Source organism: Hyla sarda, chromosome 5 (genome assembly GCF_029499605.1).
Source record: "Hyla sarda isolate aHylSar1 chromosome 5, aHylSar1.hap1, whole genome shotgun sequence".
In the NCBI taxonomy this organism is placed as follows: domain Eukaryota; kingdom Metazoa; phylum Chordata; class Amphibia; order Anura; family Hylidae; genus Hyla; species Hyla sarda.
In genome coordinates this window covers 324,019,081-324,045,150 of record NC_079193.1, presented here as the reverse complement: position 1 = coordinate 324,045,150, position 26,070 = coordinate 324,019,081, and the positions used below count along the sequence as shown (strand labels likewise).

At 41.4% G+C, this 26,070-nt stretch overlaps 1 protein-coding gene and 1 long non-coding RNA gene across 2 annotated transcripts in view; one reads left to right on the top strand and one right to left on the bottom strand.

Moving 5' to 3' along the window:
• Positions 1-3,490: 3,490 nt before the first annotated feature.
• Positions 3,491-26,070, top strand: part of CALB1 (calbindin 1) — a 150,381-nt gene continuing 127,801 nt past the window's right edge. Inside the window, exons 1-3 of the mRNA XM_056522313.1 lie at positions 3,491-3,661; positions 3,858-3,934; positions 15,777-15,851. Coding sequence (XP_056378288.1) covers positions 3,583-3,661; positions 3,858-3,934; positions 15,777-15,851 — 231 coding nt within the window. The 5' untranslated portion in view covers positions 3,491-3,582. The remainder of the gene's footprint in view (positions 3,662-3,857; positions 3,935-15,776; positions 15,852-26,070) is intronic.
• LOC130274237 (uncharacterized) lies at positions 8,875-17,295 on the bottom strand. The gene is made up of 3 exons (XR_008844295.1): positions 17,194-17,295; positions 16,962-17,055; positions 8,875-9,105 (listed from the first exon to the last, which is right to left on the bottom strand). It is a non-coding gene; the product is annotated as an uncharacterized LOC130274237 (long non-coding RNA).

The window sequence follows — 26,070 nt, the reverse complement described above, 5'->3', positions numbered from 1 at the left end:
GTACTTATGAGCTTCTGAAGTTAAGGTTGTTCTTTTCTGTCTAAGTGCTCTCTGATGACATGTGTCTCGGGAACCGCCCAGTTTAGAAGCAAATCCCCATAGCAAACCTCTTATAAACTGGGCGGTTCCTGAGACACGTGTCATCAGAGAGCACTTAGACAGAAAAGAACAACCTTAACTTCAGAAGCTCATAAGTGCTGAAAGGATTAAGATTTTTTAATAGAAGTAATTTACAAATCTTCTGGAGCCAGTTGATATATATTAAAAAAAAAAGTTTTTTCCTGGATAACCCCTTTAACCTGTATTACTGAATTGCATGCACTGACTGATGTCTGGTAGTGCCCCCTACAGTACAGAGAGGTATTACATGTTCTGAACACTTTATCTGTGCCAGGATTAGCTGCTCCTCTGGACACCAGGGGAAGGCGACTCCATGTTACTTTTTTAGGACATTGTGTGTACTGTACAGAACCCTGAAGAAGCTCCTGTCCTCTACATAGACCAGTGTATCCCAAGCAGAGTGCCCCCAGCTGTTGCAAAACTACAACTCCCAGCATGCCCGGACAGCCTTTGGCTGTCCGGGCATGCCCGGAGTTGTAGTTTTGCAACAGCTGGAGGCTCCCTGCATGGGAAACACTGGCATAGACAGTGATTTACAGCTCCCAGCAGATCTTTATTACTTTTCTATATAAGGATTTGCTTTATCTATATTAGTTATCTACTTATTTTTCTTTAATCCTCACTTTTTCCTATTTTTGGATGACATTTTGGTGGCTTCAGAACCAATTACCAGGTTTCTACAGAATTCTGGTCTCAAAATACAATGGTTTCAACATACAATGGTTGTTCTGGAACCAATTAATATTGTAACTTGAGGGACCACTGTAACATCTTATGGCCGCAGATCTTAAAGTATGTCATCTGTAGTTTGAGGCTCTGTTCACATGTGCGTATTTTCTGCTGCAGATTTTGATGACCATTGACTTCAGGGGGACTGGCCCATAGGGGAGCATTAGGCTACATTTAGGTATGAAATAAGCCCTATATTGACTAAATCACTCTATCAATACAAAAGCAACTGTTTATTTATTTCATGTCAATATTGAACGTTACATTCATTTAATCTGCCCACCAGTACTCATGAAAGGCTGCAATATAGTTTTTTCAAGAACGAAGCAGAAAAATGAGCAGAGATCATAAATTAGAATGCGTATTAAAGGTGCATTTACAAGCACAATATCCTGCGCATATTTTCTTTGCAGGATTTGAAGCAGTGTTTAGTTATTTCACATTGAACTCGGCAGCATTAAATCTGCAGCTTCAAATCCTGTGCATCAAATATGTGCAGAATGCTGTATGTGTGAATAAGCCCTAAAACAGATGTTGTGTTACAATTTAAAACCTGTTACCTACATAGGATAGGGCAGTGTTACCCAACCAGTGTGCCTCCAGCTGTTACAAAACTACAACTCCCAGCATGTCCGGGCAGCACTTCTGCAGGGAGACTTGGGACCCCTTTCTTGAAATCATGGGGGCATCCAGATGTTGGACTCCCTGCAATCATACAATTATCACCTATCCCATTGTTCCCCAAACACTGTGCCTCTATGCTGGGATCTGTAGTTTTGCAACAGCTGGAGGCACCCTGGTTGGGAAACACTGCTCTATATCACTGCTGGAGAATTGGCAAATTACCTTTATTGGCAAATTACTAGGCTTTATAGTAGAACGCCACAGCAGCATTTCATCTACTTATAGTAGTATCAGTTGCTTATAGAACATAAAAGCAAACAACGTAATGGCAGATAAGAACAATTTGGCACACCTAGTCTGCCCAAGATTCTGAATGCTATGAATAGTCCCTGGCCCTATCTTATATGAAGGATAACCTTATGCCTATCCCTATCTTATATGAAGGATAACCTTATGCCTATCTCTATCTAATATGAAGGATAGCCTTATGCCTATCCCTATATTATATGAAGGATAGCCTTATACCTATCTCTATCTTATATGAAGGCTAGCCTTATGCCTATCTCTATCTTATATGAAGGATATATGAAGGATAGCCTTATACCTATCTCTATCTTATATGAAGGCTAGCCTTATGCCTATCTCTATCTAATATGAAGGATAGCTTTATGCCTATCTCTATCTGATATAAAGGATAGCCTTATGCCTATCCCTAGCTTATATGAAGGATAGCCTTAAACCTATCTCTATCTTATATGAAGGATAGCCTTATACATATCTCTATCTTATATGAAGGCTAGCCTTATGCCTATCTCTATCTTATATGAAGGATAGCTTTATGCCTATCTCTATCTGATATGAAGGATAGCCTTATACCTATTTCTATCTTATATGATGGATAGCCTTATACCTATCTCTATCTTATATGAAGGATAGCCTTATGTCTATCTCTTTCTTATATGAAGGATAGCCTTATGTCTATTTCTTTCTTATATGAAGGATAGCCTTATACCTATCTCTATCTTATATGAAGGATAGCCTTATACCTATCTCTATCTTATATGAAGGATAGCCTTATGCCTATCTCTATCTTATATGAAGGATAGCCTTATGCCTATCTCTATCTTATATGAAGGATAGCATTATACCTATCCCTATCTTATATGAAGGATAGCCTTATACCTATCCCTATCTTATATGAAGGATAGCCTTATACCTATCTCTATCTTATATGAAGGATAGCCTTATGCCTATCTCTATCTTATATGAAGGATAGCCTTATGCCTATCCCTATTTTATATGAAGGATAGCCTTATACCTATCTCTATCTTATATGAAGGATAGCCTTATGCCTATCTCTATCTTATATGAAGGATAGCCTTATGCCTATCCCTATTTTATATGAAGGATAGCCTTATACCTATCTCTATCTTATATGAAGGATAGCCTTATGTCTATCCTATGCACGCTCACACTTCTTCACCACTTCTGCAGGAAGGCTATTCCATGCATCCACTACTCTCTCAGTAAAGTAATACTTCCTGATATTGCTTTCTTTTAAACCTTCTAAACAATATCCTCTTGCTGATGGTTTCAGCTACCTAAGTCTTTTATTATATTTATTATATTTTGTATATGTTATAGACATTATATATATATATATATATATATATATATATATATATATATATATATTTGATCTACAAGATACTTTATATCTAATTCCAAATACTTCATGGTGGGTACATTTAACGCAGTCAGACATAAAGAATCCCACTGTATATGTCCAGCTAAAGCTGCTGTTAGATTTCTCATTTTCCATAAAGATATAAAATGTTCCTCCTCGGTGACCCTTGCCTTTAGGGTCTCCATAGGTAAGCCGGAAAAGGCGGAGGGAGTCAAGGTGAAGCAGGCATAAAAAAAACCTGATAGGGGAATGGAATAAAAGGAGTGTCTTGGGCGGTGCAGTAGGAGGGCTGCAGCCTTATATACACTGCTAGGAGCTGCTGCTAACTTCAAGTCACTCAGACTCTACTTTCAGCACCAAGGACAGCAGCATCCTCCTCCTCCTCCTCCTCTTCTTCATCCTCAGCAGCAGCACATTGCACCATGGCAGAGACTCACCTCCAAGGAGTGGAAATCTCAGCCACACAGTTCCTGGAAATCTGGCGTCATTATGATACAGATGGTGAATATCTTCCACTCTTTAAACTCTAAAAATTCTCTACCTGCCTAACCATTTCACTGCCAGAGAGATACCTGCAATGCCCTGGCATGGAAAAGGTTAAACGCTCCCATTGCTGGACTTAATATTAGTTATTTATGTCTATAAGTGCCCGTGCACTGGGGTGGATATCATTGTGTCTTGGTCTATCTGTTTGCAGGCAATGGGTTCATTGAAGGGAAAGAGCTGCAGAACTTTATTCAGGAGCTCCAGCAAGCCAGGAAGAAAGCAGGACTGGTATGTGGCTTTATCTATACAACAATACATTTTCCTTACGATTATGTATATATATATATTATTATTATTCTTATTTTTATTTTTTTAAGAATTCTATAGGTTAAATGTAGCATCTGCACAAGCGGCAAATGCATCGATGCCGATTGTCACCCTCCAAAATCCTAAATCGATTTAAGTTTAACTGCATCGTCTACTTAAAGTATCAGTTGTCACTTTAATCGCCCTCTAGAGTCTGGGGTTATGGGATCATGAAACTCAGGATCATGATTTATTTATTATTTATTTATTTATTTATTCATTCATTTATTTATTTATTTATTTATTCATTTATTTATTTATTTATTTATTCATTCATTTACTTTTTTATTTTTTTTTTTATTTTATCTTTCTAGCCTGGGAATCAAAGAATTGATTCCAAGTTCATGTCAATATTTGAAAAAAAAAATAAAATAAAAAAAGAATTTTAAAATGTTTATTTTTCATTATTTACTGTAGACGTTTAAAATAAATAAAGAGGATCAGGAAGCCTGATCCCCCGTAGCACTGTATTTTTAGCTGTGCTTTTTTTTTTTTTTTTTTGCGATGCCTTGTAAATCCTGCAGAGAGCATATGATGACTTTCAGGGACTGCTGTGTATACTGCCTGTCGCCTAGGTCTGTGGATTAGATGTGATGTTTGCACTTAGGTTATGTTTAAATAATTAGGGGTTATTGCAAGAAAAGATTGGCAAGATGATTTATTCACGTGGTGCCGGATTGTGCTTGTAATTTTATGGGGGTTTCTGTAGGCTTGTGCACATTTGGTGATGGTTAAATAAATTTAATTGAAATTTATTTTAATTTTAATTGAATTCAATGTTGATTTTTATGACAGTGAATTTTCCAACTGGTGTGCCTCCAGCTGTTGCATAACTACAACTCCCAGCATGCAGCATATACCATATACTATACCAGTGTTTCCCAACCAGAGCACCTCCAGCTGTCGCAAAACTACAACTCCCAGCATGCCCGGACAGCCTTCGGCTGTCCGGGCATGCTGGGAGTTGTAGTTTTGCAACAGCTGGAGGCATGCTAGTTCAGAAACACTGGTTTATGACGTAAGAAGTAACATGTTATGTTTACACTGTTTAAAAAATATTTAATATAATTTATTTTCAATCAAGTTCTAGCAACTTTATACTATGTAATATGGGTTCCCCTACTATTAATCTAGGGCACTGCGGCTGGGGGAAGGCAATATCTAGCTTAACCATTTCCCTATAGGTTGGCATATCTTCATACGGAATAATAAATAACTTTGCTTTGAGAACACTCTGTATTTTAAATATATATATATATATATATATATATATATATATATATATAAATTTATATATATATATGAATATATACATATATATATATATAAATATAAATATATATATATATATATAGTTATATAAATATATATATAAATATATGTGTGTATATATATATATATATATATATATATATATATACATACATATATATATATATATATATATATATATATATATATATATATATATTATTATTACCTGGGATAAAGGGAATTGAACTGCAGCATATGTTAGAACTCTATTATTTCAGTTGAAAGTTAGAACCCATGTTGTGAAGCATTTATTGGCAAATCCGACACGTCATCGTATGAAGTTTTTTTCTTTTTTTTTTTTTTACATAATAACCTTTTCTAGGGAGTGTTCGTAATGCAAAGCAATATTGGTGCTCATTCCTACAGCTCCTACAGGATCATGTTGTATAGCATATGTAATTGGTTATTGACCCTGGAGGGTTATAAACTGTTCATTTAAGCGCTAGAATTGTGATTCACTGATGCAAATGACATAGATTCAAATCTCAGATATATAGATGGGTGACCTTGTTGCTCGGGATTTACAGCCCTAATTCACCGGAATCTCTTTTTAGCACCAGTCCTGTGCTCCTGTAGTAGATCTATTGTAGATCAAAGTAAATATTCAACATTCAGTGGAAAAAAGCAGAAGTGTAAATCAACTGTCTATTTCTGGAGATTATGTCAGCCTTTCTAATATCCTGATTCTCATAATAAGATCTAAAAAATCTTATTTCAAGAAGTCTTTCTCATATCATTTTTATGCCCTATTCTATTTTACTTGTACAGTACCTTTCCCTTCCCTGCAGCTCCTTCCTATTCCATGCAATCTTATGTCCCCTTTCCTTTCCTCTCGGTTATCTATTCTCCTCCTTTATCCTTTCCCCCTGTTTTCTATTCTCCTCCTCTATCCTCTTCCTCTCCCATCTGCTTACAATTCTCCTCCTCTTTCTTCTTCCTTCCCCCTCTGTTTTCTATTCTCCTCCTCTATCATCTCCCCTCCCCCCTCTGTTTTCTATTCTCCTTCTCTATCATCTCCCCTCCCCCCTCTGTTTTCTATTCTCCTCCTCTATCATCTCCCCTCCCCCTCTGTTTTCTATTCTCCTCCTCTATCCTCTTCCTCTCCCATCTGCTTACAATTCTCCTCCTCTTTCTTCTTCCTTCCCCCTCTGTTTTCTATTCTCCTCCTCTATCATCTCCCTTCCCCCATCTGTTTTCTATTCTCCTCCTCTATCATCACCCCTCCCCCCTCTGTTTTCTATTCTCTTCCTCTATAGTCTCCCTTCCCCCCTCTGTTTTCAATTCTCCTCCTCTATCATCACCCCTCCCCCTGTTTTCTATTCTCCTCCTCTATCATCTCCCTTCCCCCCCCTGTTTTCTATTCTCCTCCTCTATCATCTCCCCTCCCCCCTCTGTTTTCTATTCTCCTCCTCTATCATCTCCTCTCCCCCTGTTTTCTATTCTCCTCCTCTATCATCTCCTCTCCCCCCTGTTTTCTATTCTCCTCCTCTATCATCTCCCTTCCCCCCTCTGTTTTCTATTCTCCTCCTCTATCATCTCCTCTCCCCCTGTTTTCTATTCTCCTCCTCTATCATCTCCTCTCCCCCCTGTTTTCTATTCTCCTCCTCTATCATCTCCATTCCCACCTCTGTTTTCTATTCTCCTCCTCTATCATCTCCCTTCCCCCCTCTGTTTTCTATTCTCCTCCTCTATCATCTCCCTTCCTCCCTCTGTTTTCTATTCTCCTCCTCTATCATCTCCCTTCCCCCCTCTGTTTTCTATTCTCCTCCTCTATTATCTCCCTTCCCCCCTCGGTTTTCTATTCTCCTCCTCTATCATCTCCCTTCCTCCCTCTGTTTTCTATTCTCCTCCTCTATCATCTCCCTCCCCCCTCTGTTTTCTATTCTTCTCCTCTATCCTCTTCCTCCCTCTGTTTTCTATTCTCCTCCTCTATCATCTCCCCTCCCCCCTGTTTTCTATTCTCCTCCTCTATCATCTCCCCTCCCCCCTGTTTTCTATTCTCCTCCTCTATCATCTCCCCTCCCCCCTGTTTTCTATTCTTCTCCTCTATCATCTCTCTTCCCCCCTCTGTTTTCTATTCTCCTCCTCTATCCTCTTCCTCCCTCTGTTTTCTATTCTTCTCCTCTATCATCTCTCTTCCCCCCTCTGTTTTCTATTCTCCTCCTCTATCATCTCCCCTCCCCCCTCTGTTTTCTATTCTCCTCCTCTATCATCTCTCTTCCTCCCTCTGTTTTCTATTCTCCTCCTCTATCATCTCTCTTCCCCCCTCTGTTTTCTATTCTTCTCCTCTATCCTCTTCCTCCCTCTGTTTTCTATTCTCCTCCTCTATCATCTCTCTTCCCCCCTCTGTTTTCTATTCTTCTCCTCTATCCTCTTCCTCCCTCTGTTTTCTATTCTCCTCCTCTATCATCTCTCTTCCTCCCTCTGTTTTCTATTCTCCTCCTCTATCATCTCTCTTCCTCCCTCTGTTTTCTATTCTCCTCCTCTATCATCTCTCTTCCCCCCTCTGTTTTCTATTCTTCTCCTCTATCCTCTTCCTCCCTCTGTTTTCTATTCTTCTCCTCTATCATCTCTCTTCCTCCCTCTGTTTTCTATTCTTCTCCTCTATCCTTTTTCCTCCCATCTAGTCTCCTCCTCTTTACAGTTTTTCCTCAGTATTTGTTCCTTTTAATTGTATCCTCTCTCATTCTCCTCCCATTCATTCCGTTGGCCTTCCCTTTTCTTTCTCTATCTTGTCCTACCTTTCCTGCTCTCCTCCTGTACCTCCTTCTTTTTCCCTTCCTTTTTTCATCTACTCCTCTTTCTCAATTCATCTTTTTACTATCTATAGTCTTTCTCCTTTCCTCTCTTCCTTTCATTCCCATCACTTATCTATCATTTCCCATCCTCTCGTTTCCCTTCCCTTATCATCTTCGGTTCCTTCTCTTCCTTGGTCCTGTCCTTTCTCTCATTCCTTTCCTCCCTTCTTTCATTTATTCCTGTATTCTTTCTATCCCTGTTTTATCTTCCTAGCTTCTCCCCTTGCTTCCTTTTTTCAACTTTCCCATCTTTCCTTTCTTTCTTTTATCCTTCACTTTCTCTCCCTCTCCCTTTCCACTCTGTTCTGTCTGATTCTATCCCTTCCTATCCTCCCTTTACCTCATCTCCTTTCTTCTCTTCTATCTTCTTCTGTCCTTCTTTCCTGCAGTGCTCTTTCTGCATTCATCCCAAATTTTCCATCTCATTACTTCCCTGTCATTTCCCCGTTTGCCTTTCCTCTCTGATTTGTTCCTGATCTTTTTTTTCTTAATCTTCCTCCACACTAATTCTCATGTTACCAAACTGTCCTCATATATTCAATACAAAAGGTCATTTCACATTCAGAGAGGGACCAATACGAGGGCTATAAACCATCTCTAAATGTTATCTACAACCATTGTCTTGGACATTTAAACAATCTAATTATGGAATAACTAAGTAAACTGTATGCAGAATTTCAGAGAAGAAGCAAATTATGCAGAATTTAAGAAAAGTGACATATTTTAATCATCTTACAAAAAACACTTGGCTTTACCTTTCTTTCTATAAAAAACCTCTTGATATCCACTGTACTTGACACAGCACTGACCTAATCGTATTGTTTCTGCCATACAATTTCTGCAGAACATTGGCTGTTACAGGAAGGAATCTTGAGGTATCAGCCATGAATTATTGGTGGTTTTATCTTTATGGTTTGGTTGTGACAATTTCCTGACCTTGTAGAACAAAACTTTGCAGCACTAAAAGTTTCCTGACAATTTCTGTTAAACGGTAAAAAAAGAGATTGAGGCATGAATGGATAGCGAGAGATCTACAACACAGTCCATGGCGTTTACTTACGTTTAACTTCATAACAAATACTAATGTTTGCTTAATAAAACCTCTTGAAACATCCCTCAAAGTCATTTTAATAACAGGTATGTGTTCCCCAGATTAAGTAAAGGATAACATTATGGGATCATGAACAAAAACATTTAATTATTACTTAGTTAATTCTCCTCAGGACTCCCGAATTATTTAAAACATGGACTTCACTAGTGATAAACAATATTTTACATCTAGCTGCTTCAAATTCCTGACAGATCATCTTTGCGGCATGCAGCCCCGTCATAGACCAATATTTTCAATTTCCACCTTAAGATTGAGATTCGGACAGTTTGCTGTCCATGTCACTAGGTTGATATGTCTTTTATATAGCTTTAACAACATGTTCAGAATGTCTGTGTCCACTGGTGCATTGACTGTTGAGGTAATCGCGCCATCTTCTCTGGTACTTTACCTGACATGAAACCCCATATCATAAATATCCTCAGGCCACCATCTTAATATTAGATCAGCGCCAGATAAAGAAATCCAGCATAATGTCCTTGGTTAATCTAGACTGGTAAACGACTGGTGAATATCCCTTTATCAATGATCGCTTCTCTTTAGCCCCATGAAACTTTATTGTTAAATGGTCACTCTCATTAAAACTAATTTTCGCTATTGCACTCCTTATGGTAAATGAAAAACATTTCTAATATACTTTGTTTAAAAAAAATGAAGTTTTCTATGTTTTATTTGTGCTTAAAAAAGCTCAAGAGCACATTTTCCCCCAACTCATGCACAGACTTTGGACCAAAGTCCAAAAACAGGAAGTGCAGCCTGGAGTGCTGAGGGGGGGGGGGTGTCCAGCCTCATCCAATCATAGCTCCTCTCACACATAACTGCCATATGCTGTTGGCTGGACACCCCCCCCCCCCTCAGCACTCCAGGCTGCACTTTCGTTGTTTGGACTTTGGTCCAAAGTCTGTGTATGAGTTGGGGGAAAAGCGCACAAATAAAACATAGAAAACTTCATTTTTTTCAACAAAGTATATTAGAAATATTTTTCATTTACCATAAGGAGTGCAATAGCAAAAATTAGTTTTAATGAGAGTTCCCATTTAACCCCTTAAGGACACATGACGTACTGGAACGTCATGTGTCCACTCCCGATCTATAACGCGGGGCCACGGCGTGGCCCCGCGTCATAGCGGGTCGGGCCCGGCCTCTAACAACGGCCGGGACCCGTGGCTAATAGCGCGCGGCATTGATCGCTGTGCCGCGCGCTATTAACCCTTTAGACGCGGCGTTCAAAGTTGAACGCCGCGTCTAAAGTGAAACCGAAAGCATGCCGGCTAGCTCAGTGGGCTGTTCGGGATAGCCGCGGTGAAATCGCGGCATCCCGAACAGCTGACAGGACAGCGGGAGGGCCCCTACCTGCCTCCTCGCTGTCCGATCGCCGAATGACTGCTCAGTGCCTGAGATCCAGGCATGAGCAGTCATGCGGCAGAATCATCGATCACTGGTTTCTTATGAGAAACCAGTGATCAATGTAAAAGATCAGTGTGTGCAGTGTTATAGGTCCCTATGGGACCTATAACACTGCAAAAAAAAAGTGCAAAAAAAAAGTGAATAAACATCATTTAACCCCTTCTCTATTAAAAGTTTGAATCACCCCCCTTTTCCCATAAAAGAAAAAACACAGTGTAAATAAAAATAAAAATAAACATAAATGGTATCGCCGCGTGCGGAAATGTCCGAATTATAAAAATATATCGTTAATTAAACCACACGGTCAATGGCGTGCGCGCAAAAAAATTCCAAAGTCCAAAATAGTGCATTTTTGGTCACTTTTTATATCATGAAAAAATGAATAAAAAGCGATCAATAAGTCCTATCAATGCAAAAATGGTACCGTTAAAAACTTCAGATCACGGCGCAAAAAATGAGCCCTCATACCGCCCCATACACGGAAAAATAAAAAAGTTATAGGGGTCAGAAGATGACAATTTTAAACGTATTAATTTTCCTGCATGTAGTTATGATTTTTTCCAGAAGTCCGACAAAATCAAACCTATATAAGTAGGGTATCATTTTAATCGTATGGACCTACAGAATACATATCAGGTGTCATTTTTACCGAAAAATGTACTACGTAGAAACGGAAGCCCCCAAAAGTTACAAAACAGCGTTTTTTTTAAAATTTTGTCGCACAATGATTTTTTTTCCCGCTTCACCATAGATTTTTGGGCAAAATGACTGACGTCATTACAAAGTAGAATTGGTGGCGCAAAAAATAAGCCATCATATTGATTTTTAGGTGTAAATTTGAAAGAGTTATGATTTTTTAAAGGCAAGGAGCAAAAAACGAAAATGCAAAAACGGAAAAACCTCCGGTCCTTAAGGGGTTAAGGTCCCTGTGCTGGTTGTCATTTAACTTTTCTATAATTGTAAATCCCATCTCATTCAGCTAATTTCTAACAGTTCCGTAACAAACATTGACTCCTATTTCCCCAATGTATTTTTTATTAGTTTTCTTGTGCACTTCTTTTTATTTTTAAGGCATATTGATTGGAGTTTCTATTCTTACACTACGCTGTCTTTCTTGGTCTACATGTATATTTTCATTTTATTACCTTCCCATTTACTCCATACCTCCACCAACCAACATATTTTACCATACACCATGTTGGATTTCCATCTTGAAGGAGTTTTACAACCCTTTCCATTCTTACAACTGACAGCTTTCTTTTTGGAGGTTGTGTAACTAAACAAGTCCACAGCTCAGTAAGGTCTGTAACCACTTTAGCTTTCAACTGCAGACTACTACATTTTAGGCCATGTTCACACAGCATAATTTGTGCGGAATGTATGTACGGAAAACATGTGCAGGCATTCTGCACATTTGAGGACGCTAGGATCGTTTTGAAATGCGCGGTGTAATAGACAGCAATGCAGAGAATGCATTACCTCTGTCCATTTTAGGAGCTGTCCAGAGTAGGAGCAAATCCCCATAGCAAACCTAACATGCTCCAGACAGTTCTGAAAATGGACAGAGGTGTCAGTAGAGAACACTGATAAGTACTGGAAGGATTAAGATTTGTAAATAGAAGTAATTTACAAATCTGTTTAACTTTCTGGCACCAGTTGATTAAAAATCAAAAAATGTTTTCCAGGGAAGTACCCCTTTAAAGGGGTATTCCAGTGGAAAACTTTTTTTTTAAATCAACTGGTGCCAGAAAGTTGAACAGATTTGTAAATTACTTCTATTAAAAAATCTTAATCCTTCCAGTACTTATTAGCTGCTGAATACTACAGAGGAAATGGCTTTCTTTTTTAACACAGAGCTCTCTGCTGACATCATGACCACAGTGCTCTCTGCTGACAACTCTGTCCATTTTAGGAACTGTCCAGAGCAGCATATGTTTGCTATGGGGATTTTCTCCTGCTCTGGACAGTTCCTAAAATGGACAGAGATGTCAGCAGAGAGCTCTGTGTTTCAAAAAGAAAATAATTTCCTCTGTAGTATTCATCAGCTAATAAGTACTGGAAGGATTAAGATTTTTTTTAATTGAAGTAATTTACAAATCTGTTTAACTTTCTGGCACCAGTTGATAAAAAAAAAAAAAAAAAAAAAAGTTTTCCACTGGAGTACCCGTTTAACTCCCCCAGTAGGTGTTACATGATTTCAGAATTTTATCTTTTAACTGTATAAAGGGAAGCAGGAGATTTCTAAAGACAAATATATATATATATATATATATATATATATATATCCTATCAGATATAGACTTTACAATTTTGGCCCTAAGAACTAAAGGAAGGTCATAGTTGGAGAGTCACACCTTCAGTTTAGCTTTCCTTAGGGCCGATGCACTGTATACTACATAGGGAGATGTGCGACCAACAAACAACTATTTTTAAGCAGGCGAAAATGAAACGATTACTTGACAGACAAACATTTTCTGATCTTCGGTCCTATTACACATGGTAATATTGGCTTGTTTGGCCAATAACAGCTCAATCTGTTTTTCGTGATGCAGCAGCCGCTGGTCACTGTTCTTAACAGCCCGAGCGGCATGATCTTAAAGTGACGGCCACTTTCTGTCAGTGAGCAGTGGCTGCCAGCTAGGGTTGCCACCTGGCCGGTATTTTACCGGTACAGCTGGTATTTTGGCAAACCTGCCGGTATTTTTATATAAAAAATACTGGCAATGCAATGACCGGTATTTATCCAACCAATCGTCCAACTCCCTGAATGTTGTACCATATACTATACCAGTGTTTCCCAACCAGAGCGCCTCCAGCTGTTGCAAAACTACAACTCTCAGCATGCCCGGACAGCCGTTGGCTGTCCGGGCATGCTGGGAGTTGTAGTTTTGCAACAGCTGGAGGCACCCCTGGTTGGGAAACACTGACCTATACTATATACAAATATATGTAGTTTTAGTTTGGGGCGGCTGCTGAGCCACAGGCTGTATCAGGGCATGCTGGGAGTTGTACTTAGTAACTAACTGCAACTCCCAAATTTTTTATTTTTTTTTAAAGCGATCAAATAGACCCATCAAAACAAAAATGGTGCCGTTAAAAACTAGAGATCGGGGCACAAAAAGTGAGCCTCATACATCCCCGTATAAGGAGAAATAAAAAAGTTATAGGGGTCAGAATAGAAAAAATTTCTCCTGCATATGTGTATCCTGTGATGTCACGTATATATGATTAGCATGGCCGGTATTTTTATTTTTTTTGCAAACCTGCTGGTATTTTTATATAAAAAATACTGGCAATGCAATGACCGGTATTTATCCAACCAATCCTCCAATTCCCGGAATGTTGCACCATATATTATACCAGTGTTTCCCAACAAGAGCGCCTCCAGCTGTTGCAAAACTACAACTCCCAGCATGCTCGGACAGCCGTTGGCTGTCCGGGCATGCTGGGAGTTGTAGTTTTGCAACAGCTGGAGGCACCCCTGGTTGGCAAACACTGATCTATACTATATACTACTATATGTAGTTTCAGTTTGGGGCGGCTGCTGAGCCACAGGCTGTATCAGGGCATGCTGGGAGTTGTACTTAGTAACTAACTGCAACTCCCATAAAAAAAAAAATGGTGCCGTTAAAAACTAGAGATCGGGGCACAAAAAGTGAGCTTCATACATCCCCGTATAAGGAGAAATAAAAAAGTTATAGGGGTCAGAATAGACAAAATTTCTCCTGCATATGTGTATCCTGTGATGTCACGCATATATTATTATGCAAATTAGCATGGCCAGTATTTTTCTTTTGCAAGAAAGGTAGCAACCCTACTGCCAGTACTTGTAACAAGTGATGCCCCTGATGTTGAGCCCAGAGGAGCAGTGCAGGAGGATATCAGGGGATGTCAGGAAAGCACGAGCCTAGACCCTGGCATGGACTCTGGAGCAGGCACAGGGACGGTAACTAAGCTACCACCCGTGTCAGCTTCAGCGCTCCTATGCTCCCCCAGTGAGGTGACCTGCTAAGGCCCAGTGGGGCAGAATAACTGGGCTGCTGGGGGCAGTATATCTGTGGAGCCATCTACCTACTACTATAGGAGGGCTACAGCTTTATGTTGGCACAGAGGTGGCCTATGACTATATTTGGTGCCTTCAACTATATATGAGGTCAGTATAGGGGCCTAAGCTATATATATATGGGGGCATTATAGGGGGCCTACAACTATTTAATACCCGATTGTCACGCTCCCTCCCATAGACTTGTATTGAGGGGGCGTGGCTGAGATGTCACGAGGGGTGTGGCCAACCACTGCAGCACAAAAACAGCATTTGGAACATTTCTTTCCGAATGCTGGCCAGTGGAGTACCCCTTTAAGGACACATGGTTAGCCTAATGAAAAGGAGTCTATCACAAAGATGGACACCTTTAAGTTAGGTTACTTGTTAGAAGCTCTGATACCGTTTAATACAGCTAAAAAAAAAAAAAAAAAACACAAGTCACATGACCATAAAGAGGATATTGTGGCCTCATTCTTGCCTAAAGCAAGCAAAACAATATTTTTTTAAATCAACCGGTACCAGAACGTTAAACGGATTTGTAAATTACTTCTATTAAACAATCTTAATCCTTCCAGTACTTATCAGCTGCTGTATACTACAGTGGAAGTTCTTTTCTTTTAAAACTTCTTTCCACTCTGACCACAGTGCTCTTTGCTGCCACCTCTGTCTGTCTCAGGAACTGTCAAGAGCAGGAGAGGTTTGCTATGGGGATTTGCTACTACTCTGGACAGTTCCTGACATGGACAGAGGTGTCAGCAGAGAGCACTGTGGTCAAACAGAAAAGAAATTGAAAAAGAAAAGAGCTTCCTCTGTAGTATACAGCAGCTGATAAGTACTGGAAGGATTAAGATTTTTTTAATAGAAGTCATTTACAAATCTGTTTAACGTTCTGGCACCAGTTGATTAAAAAAAATATGTTTTCACTGAAGTACCCCTTTAATGTTGGTTTGCTGTTGCAACAGCTGGTAGGCCACCGTTTGGAGACCACTGGCTTGATGATACATGTAGTACACTCTAGTAGAAGTCACAATACAGTGCCAAATATATGTACATCATTCTCTAGTAAATTCACAATCATTTCTTATTTTATAGGAATTATCAGACAAAATGAAAGCTTTTGTGGAGGAATATGGGCACAACAGTGAAGGGAAAATCGGAATAGTAGAGGTAAGTTCCCTGTTCTGTGACCTTTGACCTGCATCGTATGGTTTGTTCACCTAAAATGGGCTAAGCAACTTCTAAAAGGTGCAGGAAGCATTGTAGGGAATGAATTAGGGTCTTTCATCCATTTGTGATACAGTCATAAAGGAAGTTAACAGTGCGCAAAACAAATAAGCAATGATCATTATAAATGAGGCATACACATTGGGGGAGATTTATCAAAACCTGTGCAGAGGAAAACTTGCCCAGTTGCCCATAGCAACCAATCAGCTTGCTGCTTTCATTTTTATGAAGGCCTGTGAAAAATGAAAGAAGCAATCTGATTGGTTGCTATGGGCAACTGGGCACGTTTTCCTCTGCATAGGTTTTGCATCTTATGGAGCAATAGCTTTTGTGCTTCTCCCTATGGAAGGCAGAAATAACTTTAAGCAGGGTAATGTGATACTACTGGATGGATGTCCCAAGTCAAAACAATCTTATGTTTTACACCACTTCTTAGAAGAGAGAATGTTAACTCATGCTTAAAGGGGTACTCCACCCCTAGACCTCTTATCCCCTATCCATAGGATAGGGGATAAGATGTCTGATTGCGGGGGTCCCGCCGCTGTGGACCCCCGCAATATAGCATGCGGCACCCACCTGTTTCTGGTTCGGAAGCGCTGGAGGGTCTGGGTCCCGACCACGGGAACGGAAGTTCGTGACGTCACGACTCCGCCCCCGTGTGACATCACGCCCCGTCCCCTCAATGCAAGTCTATGGGATGGGGCGTGACGGCCGTCACGCCCCCTCCCATAGACTTGCATTGAGGGGACGGGGCGTGACGTCACACGGGGGCGGAGTCGTGACGTCACAAACTTCCTTTGGATAGGGGATAAGATGTCTATGGGTGGAGTACCCCTTTAATCTTATTTGCTCTGCCATAATGGAAATGTAGATGTTGTGCATTCAGGAAATGCCCTGAAAAGAAATCACGCATTTAAAATTACTTAAATGCCGCTATTTCTGGTTAAAATAAGGCTGTGCCAAGTAAAAGGCCCCCATTTACACTCCAGATGGGGCAGAATCAGAAAGACTCCTATGACAATATTAGGAATCAGGACCTTACATATCACAAACCTTACGAAGTTGCATGTTCTGCCCTTATGGATGGTCATACTGTATTTTCTGATGTGCTGCAGCAGCTTTCCACATGCCTATATACCTCCCAGTTCTGGAATCAAGGACAAAAGGTTATTTGGTAAATCACCACAGGGTGGAATTAAAGGGGTTGTCCATTGAAAGAAACAACCTGTATATGGGGTCAAAAAGTATCATAAAGAAACGTATTAATATAATGTTTTAGCCATACTCCATAGATCTCTCCATATCAGCTGAGCTGTCTGGCTTGAAGCTGTGATGTCACAACACACTCTCTGAAAGCAGAGCTCCTGTCACTGCTCCTCCCTTCCCTCTCCCCTACTGTTTGCTGAGGAAAAGAACATTGATGTGAAAAGAGGGTGCTCATATTATTGCTCATTAGATTTTTTAAGGCAGCAGAAAGCTTTTCTCAGTCACAGTTGCTTCCATCAGAACAGGACCACTGTCTTATCTGAGAAAGTCTTTCTGCTGCCTTAAAGTGTACTTGTAGTTAGCAAAAACTTTTTTATATAATGTACATAATAACATTATTTGTCAATCATCCTGCTGTGTGAGCCAAAAGTTTGTCAATCCTAGAGTATGTCATAGAGCCTCACGGCACAGAGCCCTGCTTGTCCTCAGTGCACAGAGCCCTGCTTGTCCTCGGTGTACAGAGCCCTGCTTGTCCTCAGTGTACAGAGCCCTGCTTGTCCTCAATGTACAGAGCCCTGCTTGTCCTCAGTGCACAGAGTCCTGCTTGTCCTCAGTGTACAGAGCCTGGGTTGTCCTCAGTGTACAGAGCCCTGCTTGTCCTCAGTGCACAGTACCCTGCTTGTCCTCAGTGCACAGTACCCTGCTTGTCCTCACTGTACAGATTCCTGCTAGTCCTTACTGCACAGACCCTTGATTGTCCTCACTGCACAGAGCCCTGCTTTTCCTCAATGTACAGAGCCCTGCTTGTCCTCAGTGTACAGAGCCCTGCTTGTCCTTAGTGTACAGAGCCCTGCTTTTCCCCAGTGTACAGAGCCCTGATTGTCCTCAGTGTACACAGCCCTGCCTGTCCTCAGTCTACAGAGACCTGCTTGTCCTCAGTGTACAGAGCCCTGCTTGTCCTCACTGCATAGAGCCCTGCTTGTCCACCCACACTTCCTATATTTGGTCTCCTCACAGGGACACACAGGCAATAGCTGTAGGGACAAAAATATTCACATTTTTAAACCAAAATTCTGCTAATAAAAGGAACACTTTAAAACCTAATGAGCAGTAATATGAGATCCCCCTCTTTACATCGATGGTCTCATCCTCAGCAAACAGAAGGGGAGGGGGGAGCAGGGATGGAGAACACCACTTCCCGAGAATATGACAGGACATTACAGCTACAAGCCCAACAGCCCAGCTGATAATGAAGAGATCTGTACAGTATTCTAATAACATTGTATTAGTAAGTTGCTTTATTATACTTTTTGACACCATTTACAGGTTGTTTCTTTTGCTGGACAAGCCCTTTAACGTAATTTTATTATATGCTTCTATATGATACCACTGCAAAAAAAAAAAAGTGTCTTTAAATGGTGGACATGGTATCATGGATACATTCAGCTTTCAAGTTTTCCATGGTACAGCTTTTGCATTGTCTCTCCGCTGTGACTTTCTTATGTCACTTATCCTCCTTAATTGGACATATGGACAAATTACATTGACATAAGAGTGGTGATGCATGGTAGCCAGGCTATACAGATATTCACATGACCTCAAAGCACTAAATAGAGGAACATAATAGGATTTGTCAACTACAGTTAGGCTAGCCATAGCTTTCAAGTAGCAACAGGATATTTTAGACACTGATTCCTGTGTATATAATGTATAATTGATGTATAGTATATTGACCCACCATCCGGTGGGCGGAGGCTCTGGCACAATAGGACAAAAGGTTTAACCAGAAGACAACCCCATTTTGAGGTGACCTTGGAATTACTTGTCACTAGGGACTATTAGACATAGACCCGTCAATATGTCTTGTCTTTACAATGATAAAAAAGATAATGAAGAAATGAAAAGGGGATGTACACTGTATAGAATGAGAAAGCATTAAAGTACCTGGCGACAGATTCGTAATAACTGGATGTAGTTAAATTATATGACATTATGCTGTATAACAACTATGTAAAATGATGTAAATATGCATTGTCAGCGAGTCTCCACCACAAGCAGTTATTATATCTAGAACCTGGCGATCGACTTTTTCCTCCTCTGTAATTGTACCTGGTAATAAGGGCTCTCTGGATACATTTAAGAATAGTCTTAGGTTTCTCTGGTTGTTTTGAACATAACATGAAAGGAAACAACATAAATTATTGTGGTCACTGAGATTTACCTGTCCAGAAGATATCAGGTTGTCCCTATTAGGAGCAAGTAGAGCCCTGAAGAATCGGCACATGGTAGTGGTGCGGTATGTGTCTGCAGAAATCCATGAAATCCTGAAAATTCAGGGCTAGGACACATTCATTGTTAAAACTGGACCCGTCAGCAGGAAAACAGTGATGCAGATAAGACTAGACGGTCATCCCCAGCAGAGCAAGAGCCCAAGTCCAACCCATGTTCCATTTATTACCCCCCTCTGGCCCGCTTGCATCTTCCTACACCTTTGACTGCCACTAGATCAAGAAGACATGGACTGGACCTACTTGGGCTCTTGCCATGATGGGAAACGTCTACAAGGCTTTTGAGTCTCATTTGCAAAACAACAAAAACGCTTATATTTTGGCACCGGAAAGGACTATAGGGATAAAAAAAAGGTACTTAGATAGCAATAGACCAGCTCACCTCCCAATGCACCTTCGTATGGATCCACATTCTTGGAACATATTTAGAAGACAGGTGATATGGATAAAACTTCATATGGATAGATGCTGTTTTAGCTATACTCCGGATCACCTTTCTTCTTCTACATAACAAGATATGCCTGGAATTGTGACAACAAGCCCTATCTAGCCATGTACTTATTTGCTAGAGACTTTGGTAAGTCCTGTTATCTGGCCTGTATTTTTATGGCATAAGAGGCAGGTTAGTAGTGGGGCATTTCAACCAACACATTTGTTGTCTACTTTGTTGAATGACTGGTAGAAAGCCCCTGTATAGACAGGGAAGAGATCGGTATGGTAAGCACTGGACAAACAGGTTTTATTTTATGTCAATGTCTGAGTGTGAAGGCTGTATTAGTTTTGTTACTGAAAAATAAAAACAAGAGAAGCCTTGTTTACACGTTGCTTCCCTGACTCTGACTGGTGTTTTGTCACTATTTAACTGGTTCTACAGAGCTAATCTCCCTCAGTATATTCACTAAACAGCTACAGGGGAGGAGTGGCCACATATAAAGTGTGCACCTGACCACTCAGTTCTTATAAGAGCAGGGACCCCTGTCTTTGACTGGAGTACCTTTTCTTTACTCAATTCAATCAAAGCAAATCATAAAAAATAAATCATGTGATTCTTTACGAATTTATTTGTGTTGATTGTAAACCATGTGACAATGGTTCTATATTTGTGCTGCTGGGCAAACTGTAATTTTTTTAAAAATAAAACATTTTAAAATATGTTAAAACACCCTCTGAAAGGCATTAAAGGGGTATTCCAGGAAAAACTTTTTAATACACTACATGAATTTGTGTCTGCTGAACGTTTTATTACGTTTAAAGGGGTATTCCAGGAACAAACTTTTTTTTATATATCAACTGGCTCCAGAAAGTTAAACAGATTTGTAAATTACTTCTATTAAAAAATCTTAATCCTTTCAGTACTTATGAGCTTCTGAAGTTAAGGTTGTTCTTTTCTGTCTAAATCCTCTCTGATGACACCTGTCTCGGGAAACGCCCAGTTTAGAAGAGGTTTGCTATGGGGATTTGCTTCTAAACTGGGCGTTTCCCGAGACAGGTGTCATCAGAGAGGCTTTAGACAGAAAAGAACAGCCTTAACTTCAGAAGCTCATAAGTACTGAAAGGATTAAGATTTTTTAATAGAAGTAATTTACAAATCTGTTTAACTTTCTGGAGCCAGTTGGTATATAAAAAAAAGTTTTTTCCTGGAATACCCCTTTAAAGGGGTACTCCGCTGGAAAACTTTTTTCTTTAAATCAACTGGTGCCAGAAAGTTGAACAGATTTGTAAATTAATTCTATAAAAAAAAATCTTAATGGTTCCAGTACTTATTTGCTACTGAATACTACAGAGGAAATTCTTTTCTTTTTGGAACACAGTGCTCTCTGCTGACATCACAAGCACAGTGCTCTCTGCTGACATCTCTGTCCATTTTAGGAACTGTCCAGAGCAACATATGTTTGCTATGGGGATTTTCTCCTACTCTGGACAGTTTTTAAATTGGACAGAGATGTCAGCAGAGAGCACAGTGCTCGTGATTCAGCAGAGAGCTCTGTGTTCCAAAAAGAAAATAATTTCCTCTGTAGTATTCAGCAGCTAATAGTTACTGGAAGGATTGAGATTTTTTTAACAGAAGTAATTTACAAATCTGAAGAAAAGGAAAAAAAAAGGGTGCAAGTGCAGCTCACAATTGATGTGTAGACACTACCTGAGGTCAACAGGGCATGCAACTATACCACAGCTGCAAAAAATAACGAAATATGTATAGAAAAATATTGCCCGGACCTTCCAAGGTAGTGTGATTTGATTGAATAGACAATAGATAACTGGGTCGTACTCCAATAATAATTCAATGGTTATTTATTTAAAATGTATAGTGCATTACTCCTCACAGGGCCCTTGTGAGAAAAAACACATATAATAGATGTACAAAATTAGATGTACAAGATTAAACGATCTTAAAATGTAAAAATATTATAAAAATATATCACTGGCATATAAAATAGCTCTATGTAGACGAATTCATATAACGTCTTTAGGGTATTGTGAAGATATAGTATAAATGTCCTTTTGTGTGGCAATTATAAATCAAAGTGGATACTCTGTTACCGGTCCTGGATGATGTGGCTCTGTCAGCTCTTGTGCCCAGATGACAGTCAGCGGTCTTAGATAGTACTGTGGCTTTAACTCTCAAGGTCCAGGTGTTATGCGGTAGTGGTCGTCCCAGGCTGGTGGCACTGGCAGGCGCCGATGGTGAATTCGCCGGGAGGCCGTGCGCTAGCAAGCGCCGATGGAAGATTTGTCAGGAGACCAAGTGCTGGCAGGCGCTGATGGTATCGATCTCCTCCCCGCTGGACTTGGAAGCCGGAGACTACACGCTGGGTAGATGGAGCTTGCCTCGTGTAGATGGCGTGTGACGTCAGCTTGAGCCGGAGCTGACCAGGTAAAATCAGGACCGGACACTAGTCTAGATCGACTAATGCGTAGGAGATCCACAATGTGATGAATTTGCTCCGTGAGCTATAGCTTAAGTTCATGAAGAGCATAAATGCCAGTGAGCAAGATTAATGTACAGGACTAGACGCGTTTCAGGGTTCTCAAATACGACCCTTTCCTCAGTAGTCGTAGGGGTCGTATTTGAGAACCCTGAAACGCGTCTAGTCCTGTACATTAATCTTGCTCACTGGCATTTATGCTCTTCATGAACTTAAGCTATAGCTCACGGAGCAAATTCATCACATTGTGGATCTCCTACGCATTAGTCGATCTAGACTAGTGTCCGGTCCTGATTTTACCTGGTCAGCTCCGGCTCAAGCTGACGTCACACGCCATCTACACGAGGCAAGCTCCATCTACCCATCGTGTAGTCTCCGGCTTCCAAGTCCAGCGGTGAGGAGATCGATACCATCAGCGCCTGCCAGCGCTTGGTCTCCTGACAAATCTTCCATCGGCGCTTGCTAGCGCACGGCCTCCCGGCGAATTCACCATCGGCGCCTGCCAGTGCCACCAGCCTGGGACGACCACTACCGCATAACACCTGGACCTTGAGAGTTAAAGCCACAGTACTATCTAAGACCGCTGACTGTTATCTGGGCACGGGAGCTGACAGAGCCACATCATCCAGGACCGGTAACAGAGTATCCACTTTGATTTATAATTGCCACACAAAAGGACATTTATACTATATCTTCACAATACCCTAAAGACGTTATATGAATTCGTCTACATAGAGCTATTTTATATGCCAGTGATATATTTTTATAATATTTTTACATTTTAAGATCGTTTAATCTTGTACATCTAATTTTGTACATCTATTATATGTGTTTTTTCTCACAAGGGCCCTGTGAGGAGTAATGCACTATACATTTTAAATAAATAACCATTGAATTATTATTGGAGTACGACCCAGTTATCTATTGTCTATTCAATCAAATCACACTACCTTGGAAGGTCCGGGCAATATTTTTCTATACATAATTTACAAATCTGTCTGGCACCAGTTGATTTAAAAAAAAAAAAAAAAAACGTTTTCCACCGGAGTACCCCTTTAAGAATTAAGAATGTATGATGAGAAGAAACAAAGTAGGCGTCCATAGAGTAGCTAAAGAGTATTTGTGTTGTGGCGGAATCCTTCTTTTTACATATGATACAATTTTTTGTGTTGGGGATCTGCTTTAAAGGGGTTCAACAGTGCTTAGACATCTTATCCCCTATCCAAAGGATAGGGGATAAGATGCCTGATTGCGGGAGTCCTGCCGCTGGGGACCCCCGGGATCATGCACGCGACAACCCGTTTGTAATCAGTCCCCGGAGCGTGTTCGCTCCGGGACTGATTACAGGCGACCACCGGGCTGGCGGCGTGTGACGTCACGCCTCCGCCCCCGTGTGACGTCACGCTCCGCCCCTCATTTCGAGCCTACGGGAGGGGGCGTGATAGCTGTCACGCCCCCTCCCGTAGGCTTGCATTGAGGGGCGGAGCGTGACATCACACGGGGGCGGAGGCGTGACGTCACACGCCGCCGGCCGTGTGGTTGCCGGTAATCAGACCCGGACTCTCAAGGTCCAGGTGTTATGCGGTAGTGGTCGTCCCAGGCTGCTGGCAATGGCAGGCGCCAATGGTGAATTCGCCGGGAGGCCGTGCGCTAGCAAGTGCCGATGGAAGATTTGTCAGGAGACCAAGTGCTGGCAGGCGCTGATGGTATCGATCTCCTCACCGCTGGACTTGGAAGCCGGAGACTACACGCTGGGTAGATGGAGCTTGCCTCGTGTAGATGGCGTGTGACGTCAGCTTGAGCCGGAGCTGACCAGGTAAAATCAGGACCGGACACTAGTCTAGATCGACTAATGCGTAGGAGATCCACAATGTGATGAATTTGCTCCGTGAGCTATAGCTTAAGTTCATGAAGAGCATAAATGCCAGTGAGCAAGATTAATGTACAGGACTAGACGCGTTTCAGGGTTCTCAAATACGACCCTTTCCTCAGTAGTCGTAGGGGTCGTATTTGAGAACCCTGAAACGCGTCTAGTCCTGTACATTAATCTTGCTCACTGGCATTTATGCTCTTCATGAACTTAAGCTATAGCTCACGGAGCAAATTCATCACATTGTGGATCTCCTACGCATTAGTCGATCTAGACTAGTGTCCGGTCCTGATTTTACCTGGTCAGCTCCGGCTCAAGCTGACGTCACACGCCATCTACACGAGGCAAGCTCCATCTACCCAGCGTGTAGTCTCCGGCTTCCAAGTCCAGCGGTGAGGAGATCGATACCATCAGCGCCTGCCAGCGCTTGGTCTCCTGACAAATCTTCCATCGGCGCTTGCTAGCGCACGGCCTCCCGGCGAATTCACCATCGGCGCCTGCCAGTGCCACCAGCCTGGGACGACCACTACCGCATAACACCTGGACCTTGAGAGTTAAAGCCACAGTACTATCTAAGACCGCTGACTGTTATCTGGGCACGGGAGCTGACAGAGCCACATCATCCAGGACCGGTAACAGAGTATCCACTTTGATTTATAATTGCCACACAAAAGGACATTTATACTATATCTTCACAATACCCTAAAGACGTTATATGAATTCGTCTACATAGAGCTATTTTATATGCCAGTGATATATTTTTATAATATTTTTACATGTTAAGATCGTTTAATCTTGTACATCTAATTTTGTACATCTATTATATGTGTTTTTTCTCACAAGGGCCCTGTGAGGAGTAATGCACTATACATTTTAAATAAATAACCATTGAATTATTATTGGAGTACGACCCAGTTATCTATTGTCTATTCAATCAAATCACACTACCTTGGAAGGTCCGGGCAATATTTTTCTATACATAATTTACAAATCTGTCTGGCACCAGTTGATTAAAAAAAAAAAAAAAAAAACGTTTTCCACCGGAGTACCCCTTTAAGAATTAAGAATGTATGATGAGAAGAAACAAAGTAGGCGTCCATAGAGTAGCTAAAGAGTATTTGTGTTGTGGCGGAATCCTTCTTTTTACATATGATACAATTTTTTGTGTTGGGGATCTGCTTTAAAGGGGTTCAACAGTGCTTAGACATCTTATCCCCTATCCAAAGGATAGGGGATAAGATGCCTGATTGCGGGAGTCCTGCCGCTGGGGACCCCCGGGATCATGCACGCGACAACCCGTTTGTAATCAGTCCCCGGAGCGTGTTCGCTCCGGGACTGATTACAGGCGACCACCGGGCTGGCGGCGTGTGACGTCACGCCTCCGCCCCCGTGTGACGTCACGCTCCGCCCCTCATTTCGAGCCTACGGGAGGGGGCGTGATAGCTGTCACGCCCCCTCCCGTAGGCTTGCATTGAGGGGCGGAGCGTGACATCACACGGGGGCGGAGGCGTGACGTCACACGCCGCCGGCCGTGTGGTTGCCGGTAATCAGACCCGGACTCTCAAGGTCCAGGTGTTATGCGGTAGTGGTCGTCCCAGGCTGCTGGCAATGGCAGGCGCCAATGGTGAATTCGCCGGGAGGCCGTGCGCTAGCAAGTGCCGATGGAAGATTTGTCAGGAGACCAAGTGCTGGCAGGCGCTGATGGTATCGATCTCCTCACCGCTGGACTTGGAAGCCGGAGACTACACGCTGGGTAGATGGAGCTTGCCTCGTGTAGATGGCGTGTGACGTCAGCTTGAGCCGGAGCTGACCAGGTAAAATCAGGACCGGACACTAGTCTAGATCGACTAATGCGTAGGAGATCCACAATG